At 36.1% G+C, this 7,682-nt stretch overlaps 2 protein-coding genes across 2 annotated transcripts; both read left to right on the top strand.

The window, feature by feature from the left end:
* The first annotated feature begins 946 nt into the window (after positions 1-946).
* LOC128545912 (DAZ-associated protein 2-like) lies at positions 947-2,516 on the top strand. The gene is made up of 3 exons (XM_053552237.1): positions 947-1,101; positions 1,892-2,055; positions 2,293-2,516. The coding sequence occupies exons 1-3, from the start codon at positions 1,095-1,097 to the stop codon at positions 2,413-2,415; spliced, it is 294 nt and encodes a 97-aa protein (XP_053408212.1). The 5' UTR covers positions 947-1,094; the 3' UTR covers positions 2,416-2,516.
* Positions 2,517-2,948: 432 nt separating this feature from the next.
* On the top strand, positions 2,949-6,398 carry LOC123560001 (DAZ-associated protein 2-like). The gene is made up of 3 exons (XM_053552236.1): positions 2,949-3,101; positions 5,265-5,437; positions 5,858-6,398. The coding sequence occupies exons 1-3, from the start codon at positions 3,095-3,097 to the stop codon at positions 5,990-5,992; spliced, it is 315 nt and encodes a 104-aa protein (XP_053408211.1). The 5' UTR covers positions 2,949-3,094; the 3' UTR covers positions 5,993-6,398.
* Positions 6,399-7,682: the final 1,284 nt, after the last annotated feature.

The raw sequence follows: 7,682 nt of genomic DNA, 5'->3' as shown, positions 1-7,682 counted from the left end.
CTCGTGTGCCCGCCTGTGCTGGAAATAATATGCGCGAATGTGCACTTGGGGTCTCCTTTAACCATCAAAGGCTAGAAGTTGCCATATGACATATAATTGTGTGGGTATGATGTTAATTCCTCTCTCCACCCCTCACCCTAGCAAACAATATGTTTTGTTATGATGGGATTAAAACAGTATTTCAGTTTTATAAGATGGTGACATTAACCTAACTGGAATTCCTACATAGTTTATTGGCATTACCCTGTTCAATAACATTTTGAAACTGAACTTGATTTCGTGACAAGTTGGTCCTTGTGCAGTCTACAGACTAGGCAGGCAATGTAATAAAGACTTTTTCTCCACTTGGTAAATAACACTTGGTCTGACTTCACAGACTTTAAACTCTACTTGATGTGAATATTTTTTGTATAACACCGATCACGCGAAGCTATCTTTCCAGGGAAGAACCAGTACAGGTCTCTTATTTGTTGGTTGGGATTTAATCAACCAAAATTAGTTTTCTCATTGGCCACAATGACTTTTGTTTGCAATTTTCATAATAAATAAAATGATGCATATAATCTTTTAATGGTTTCTTTATCCATTAAAAAGATGCGTTGTATAATAGATCTTTATTCTGTAGGTGTATTGTATGAACAATTTTATTTACTTTAAAATCTTGTCACACTACACAGATCATAAATGTGTGCCGACAGAGTCTGTTTATAATCTGAGTTTAACAAATAAGGTGTCTTTTAAAGGAACTGTAACTATGACAGGTTGGACATCGTTTTGTTTTTGGTCACTTTAGGGGGAACTTGCTCTTTGCGGTACAACGTTGACTCTAGTCTGGCTACCGACAAGATGATCATTTTTTAAATTTTCTTTTCATTCATTACTCTCATATATTCAGACTGATCTTTCTTGACTCGGATTATCTAGTGTTTTGAGAAGAAAAGGGACATAATTATACAAAATTTGAATAGGTTCTGTGGTTAATCACAGATTACGTTGACACGTGCCCGTTGCGGTCCAACATTGGTCCGCTAGTGTGTTGGACTTTATCATGAGATAATGAGAGATAAACTAAATAGAAGATATAGGAAGTAAATATGGCAGGTAAGAAAAAATCAAAACGGTTATTTAATATGTAGTTGTATTCTATGTCCTTTCGATGTTTATGTTACACGAGATAACATATTGCCACATAAAACACCAGCTTGAAACTTTATATAATTTTGAATTAAGTTGGGGAATTTTTGACATATCAGTTAACGTTTTTGAATATTAAGTTTTTCAATATGTACAGTGACGCCCCATGTGGTTTTGGGACGATCTGTGTATGAAAAGATTTAGACCCACTGTCTTACCCTTGCATGATCGTTAGAGGTGACTAATAGGATCTGAACACTTTGATTTTGCTGTAACTCTGTGATTCCAGCAGGTAAAAAAGTTGCGATTCCATACCTCCTATTTTTATGTAAATGGGATGTGAAACCAAAAGATTTAGTCCTGTTTAGCGCCAGTGTTGGCGCGCCGTAAAAAATCAAATCAATACCGTGAAATTCCCACTCAAAACAGTACAAATTAAAAATTTGGACAGTACATGTTAGTGTAAAAGTGAAATGAAAGTAAGTGTAAGAATTCAAGTTTGTGTCACGAAATTTAAATCGCTGGCAGACTCCTCTATTGACAACACTTTCCTAAAGGTTAACAGCGAACGCTTCAAGTTCTTGCAGTTATTTTTCAGTTTAAACACCACGAGTTGTGCAGTTAAATCCCTTGTATCACACTGTTTTTCTTTTCTTAAAGTTACAGTTGTATTAAAAAAAGAAGTGTTATGCGAGACCCATTAAGTTTACACCAGAAGTTTAAAGTAATAAAAATATCCCTGTTTTTTTTTTCCCAGAGAAATATCGTGTACCGGACAGACCAGGAGATTTGCCCCCACCGTACTCGGCGGTTGATCCAAGTAATCTAAACCCAATACGGCCAACCCTGGTAGTAGACGCTAACTCCAATGTGTTTCATAAAGGAGCCCGCTTTAATGAATTTGCCAAGCCAATTATTCCGGTGAGTATTGCTTCTACTAAAAAGCATGTAAATCTCGTGTGAAACTACAGCGCACTGCAGTATTTTAACGTAATTAACCTAATTCCTATATAACTTTCTGAACAGTAAACGTTGAAGCATTTTAGCACTAGACGACCATTTGGTTCTTATTTTTATTTGTAGAAAAACAACAGAATTTACTGTAATTCACAGGATTTGCTAATTTGCTGAACAAAACTATTGTAATTTTTTCTTCAGCCCCCACCTCCCGGCTGTCCGCCAAATCATTTTCAACAGATGCAGATGGAGAAAGGACAGTTCAATGTAGTCCTCAGTGATGGTGGAACACCCCCGGTGCAGAACAAATATGGAACGTTCTGAGTGACAATAATAATATTGACTGTGCCAGATGTCACCATTTGCAAACACTTCAGTTGCAATAAATTCATAAATGTATTTTAATGAAATAGTATCAAAATTGAGTGCATATTTGTCGTGAAAATGGTAGCAAGTTCTCCGTTTGTTTGATGGTGTATGTGCAGAACGGTAGCTCTGGGTCTATTCGTAGAAGTATATAGATCTCCTGGAACTATTTCTTATTTTTCCCTCAAAACACAGGATTATCAGCTGTGCATTTGCTTTTTTCTTCTTATTTACAATTAATTTTCATAGATGGTATGTACGGAATACCTACAACCCCTATGCACTAGACATGGAACACGTGCTCGAGCAAATTTATCTAGTTAAGTAATTATGAATTTACAAAAATGACAGTTACCCTAATATTAAAAAGTCATGTCACGGTCGATATCGAATTCGTCAATTTTATCACAAGATAAGTTAACGCCTCGGTTCTTTTTATAATGTCTTTTATTTATTACTTATGTATAAGGTTTACATGATGATCGTTTATTTTGAAATACCCGAATTGAAATTCTTTCTATTTTGAATACTAGTATGTAAAGCTTCAGTACACTAAACTTACAGCTTTAATATTTACAAAAGTTTCAGACGTTTGTGATTTTAAAGGAATGATAATTACTATTAAAGGTGTATAAAAATGTCAGGTAAGAACAAGTATTTTCAATATTATTTTTGTTCTGATTGTTTAATTTTAGCATTAATAAGCATGGTTCATGATGTTTTTACCTATATACTTATTCGAAACAGTGCCATTTATAATATTCTCAACAACTAGGTTTATTTAACAAATGGTGGGTGTGTGTATGGGTTGGAAGAACCCTGTCGGTTAATTGATAATGAATCGACATGTCAATGCATTTGATTAATGGCCCATGATACCTTTGTTAATAATATGTCTGTCGCATTTTTAAAAATATGTCTGTTTCTTCTTAAATCCTTATTTTGATAATTGTTTTCTTGGGCATTTGTCAAAGGTTTAAATATTGATAAACATAGTATGAAATATTATTGAATCCACTGTTTTTGATTACCTCCCTTTATTACTCTATCTGAATATATTCATGTGTAATATTGAAAGTTGTGACTTTCTAACCATGTAATTATGCATAACATCTATTTGGATAGCTCCTTTATTATGCATAACATCTATTTGGATATCTCCTTTATATGAGCCGCGCCATGAGCATCCAACGCAGTCTGGTCAGGATCCATGCTGTTCGCTAACAGTTTCTCTAATTGCTATAGGCTCTGAAAGCGAACAGCATGGATCCTGACCAGACTGCGCGGATGCGCAGGCTGGTCTGGATCCATGCTGGTCGCAAAGCCACTATGTTGGTTTTCTCATGGCGTGGCTTATAAGTTATTAACATAAATTGAAAGCCTTGTACTTTTCTTTTTAAGTACATGTATCAGTTGACATAATATTGTATCAACACTAATTCAATGTGTCCAAACATGTAACCTAATAGCTTCAGAAAAAACTAGAAATGTACCACAACTGTCTTTTGTTTGTTCGTTGTCTTTAATCAATAAAATAGTTTATACTGATACATTGAAATGCGTATTTAAAACTGTTTTACTTTTATTATCTTGTAGATCTGCACTGTCAATCCCGTTTATATACATGTACTCAACGTGAGATTATTCGTATGCAATATATCTGTAAAGCCCAAGTTTGTGTTATTCTACACCAGCTATCAGATATCTAATCACCGATTTAAGTTTTAAAACAGATTAGGTTCTTCAAGTTTACTGTCAATATGAAATGAGAGAAACGTAGCACTTTCTTAATGCAGTTTTTTTAAGATATATAACTTTTTGTTTTCAAGTACATCAACATGAAAGAAACGACCCATAATAAAATTGAAAATCATGAAGCCCGTATCACTGCCATCCACACACCATATATATATATATTGTTTATTATGAATGTATCTAACTTGTAACTGTATAAAGTCTCTCCGTACTTGAACTCGGGTGTTGTTATATGAGCCGCACCATGAGAAAACGAACATAGTGCATTTGCGACCAGCATGGATCCAGACCAGCCTGCGCATCCGCGCAGTCTGGTCAGGATCCATGCTGTTCGCTAACAGTTTCTCTAATTGCAATAGGCTTTGAAAGCGAACAGTATGGATCCTGACCAGACTGCGCGGATGCGCAGGCTGGTCTGGATCCAAGCTGGTCGCAAAGCCACTATGTTCGTTTACTCATGGTGCGGCTCATATATTTTCTGGTCCTTTAGGATCACGGAGAACATTCAATTTTACTATGATAGAAATCCGCTGAAGCCGGTGCTACAGGGCATAAACTTGTGATGTTGCACATTTCAATACCTCTAAAACCGAGTCTGCTATTATGTTTCTTGGTTGCTTTCTGTGTTTCCAAAGAATCTTTTCACAGACTTTATCAAATGGTAATACATTGTACAAGTAAAACCGCAGCGGCATTCAAAAAAATATGAATAACCGGCCGCGGTTCCGCTCTATGCTTCAGAATGATTTGCATGTATATATCTCAGCATCAGTCTTGCTGTTAGTGTCTTTGGCGGCCGTAAAATGGCCCGTACTTTGGTGTGATTATTTCTCCAAGTCCTTTTAGTTAGAAAAGAATTCCGCATAAGCCGGCACTAACGCGCGTTAGGGATGTTAAAGATTTCATAAGCCCTTCATGAACAAATTCCATCAAACGAAATAGTCTTTGCATTCTATACTTCCATTCACTCAGTTCATCGTCATTTTTACTGAAATATTACCTGTTTCACGGAAATATCATAACAATCTAACTTTGTCTGCCTTATTTTATAGTTTCAGATAAATATCGTCTTCCAGATGACAAGGAGACCGTGGAACCCCCGCCCGAGTACACTGTCAGTTACCCAACTGGGACCCAACAACAGTCTACAATAATCATAGATTCTTCAGCAGGGGTGTTTCATAAAGGGGCTCGCTTTGATGAATTCGCTAAACCCTCCATACCAGTGAGTACGATCTTCTTCTATATACATTATATTATAAAAGGTTAAGAAAAAAATGTGGGCTTCGCATATCAAATCGTGCAAGCCCATTGCTAAAATCAATATTTCAGTGACGTACTTTTTACCGCTTTGTCTGCTCCCGTAATGACAATCGGCAATTTCCGTTTGTTTCCGTATGCGATTTCGGCATTCTCCGGTTGTTATCTAAAATAAGTTGGCCGAATATGCCGAAATCGAACACCGAGAATATGAAATCGCACGGAACCTGTCGATTTTCATCACGGTCCAATATCTTAATATAAAAAAGATTTTCTAAAATTTGTTCGACAAGACACATTAACCAAAATGGTTAAAAACCTTCTTTTAACCTTTGCTAAGTTCATAAAGTAGATAAAAACAATAACATTATGTGATGCTTTTCAGCCTCCGCCGCCCGGCTGTCCACCGAATCACCTTCAACAAATGCAAATGGAGAAGGGTCAGCTGAATGTAGTCCTTAGCAATCCAAGCACGGGACAACATCATTATGAAAACCACGGCTTCTCGGAAGATAGCTAACCCAGGGATGACTGCGTATTAGTGCCAGTGAATAAATGTGATATTTTTGCTAGAATTTGAGAGACAGAAAATAAGCGTTGTGAACGATTAATTGACAATTTTACTTTGCTTAGCAGTTCAGAGAATGTATGGACTGTCATGCGTGTGATTGACAAACTCATGGTGGGGTGGGGGTGGGGAGAAGCTGTAAAAGTCTGAAGGCCGGACCTCTCTGTTGATTACAGGCTCCTTAACTTTAAACCGCGAAGTCTTGTTTATACAGTTTTGTGACAAAGACACTGTATGTGTGAACACTATTTAGATGTTGATGTTTTAAATACTCCTTGTTCCGGATATGCTACGCATTATTGGTCATTTTGTTTTGCTTGTACTAAATAAATTGACCCTTTAAAGACGCGCCACAAAATACCTGTATTTTTTTTGTATTTCTAGATGGTAATTATACATGCTTTGCATGAAGAAAATGAGAAAGAACAAGTATCTATAGTTACACATTGACAGTGACACATATTAATGTCTAAATATATTATGAAATTAATGTAGTAGTATGCACAGTACTTGATGTATTAAGGTGAGTTTAGACTGACCACACTTTGTTTCTACAGTGTAAGATAGTTATTAATCTATGTTTATAAAACTATATTGAAAAGAGAATGGCTGAATAAGTTTGCAGGTGAAGTTATGAAAACACGTTAACTCAAGGAGGGTCTAAATTGTCCACCTGTCATCTTGTACAATAGCTGTATTATACCAGTATTATCAGAATGATTTGCACGAAATTCATGTGGGAGGAAACAGTAGGTCACTAGGTCGTAGTGGGTCTTTAAGTTTATTTGATAATTGATTTTCATGGCCGTATATTACACAATACCTTATACGGGTGGATCTAGATGACCAACTTTTTCATATCTTGAACTAATGCACTATACATAACGTTAATCTTGACTGGGCAGTTGGAATTAAAAAAAAAACTCACACCATTAAAAAATTCAGTTAAAGCTTTTAATTGAGATTAATACGTACAGTACTATGGACAAAAACTTTAATTCATTCATTCATTTATTTATTTAATCACATTATGTTGGGGGTGTAAAAGGTTGCATTTGCTTGCAAACCTGAACGTTTCATTTACACAGAATATTTAGATCAATGTATTAAAAATATTAGCTTATATACAAGCTATATAATTATATTTTCCAAAGATCCAAATGTATGACACGATTTCATTCGTTCAACAAGCACCATGCTATTAGAACAACTATAGATCTTCCCTGGGAGGATGTTTTGAAATTGAATTGATGATGGACTTTGCTCTAAAACGCAGTACAGTCTTTATAATTTTGAACGTTACTGAATATGTGAACTCTGTTTGGCAGCTCCTACAGATCTCGAAGACTGATGGTGATGAAGACGTTCTGATTCTAGAAGCACCCTGGTTCTTTAACCCGCCAGGTGTATTTAGCACCCGTAAACGGGAACTCAGGACCCCTGCTTTCGTAGCATGAGCACTGGACCACTGTGTCCGCTCTCACAGGATATATTGTTTTACCAACCGAAGCATGGTATTTCATTTAAATGATTACACGTTAATCTGCAAATGAAATAAAGGTTTCGGCACTTGGAAAGGGCCAGAACCAGTGCTCAGAATACTACAGTTAAATCTGATCTTAAATCACGAAATCAATGCCGC

Source organism: Mercenaria mercenaria, chromosome 10 (genome assembly GCF_021730395.1).
Source record: "Mercenaria mercenaria strain notata chromosome 10, MADL_Memer_1, whole genome shotgun sequence".
Lineage (NCBI taxonomy): Eukaryota > Metazoa > Mollusca > Bivalvia > Venerida > Veneridae > Mercenaria > Mercenaria mercenaria.
This window is presented reverse-complemented; position numbering and strand designations above follow the sequence as displayed.

Excerpts from the sequence above, each read along its gene's own strand:
- LOC128545912 (XM_053552237.1), top strand. Across the intron at positions 2,056-2,292 it reads TTGCCAAGCCAATTATTCCG|CCCCCACCTCCCGGCTGTCC; the intron begins GTGAGTATTGCT and ends TTTTTTCTTCAG.
- LOC123560001 (XM_053552236.1), top strand. Across the intron at positions 5,438-5,857 it reads TCGCTAAACCCTCCATACCA|CCTCCGCCGCCCGGCTGTCC; the intron begins GTGAGTACGATC and ends GATGCTTTTCAG.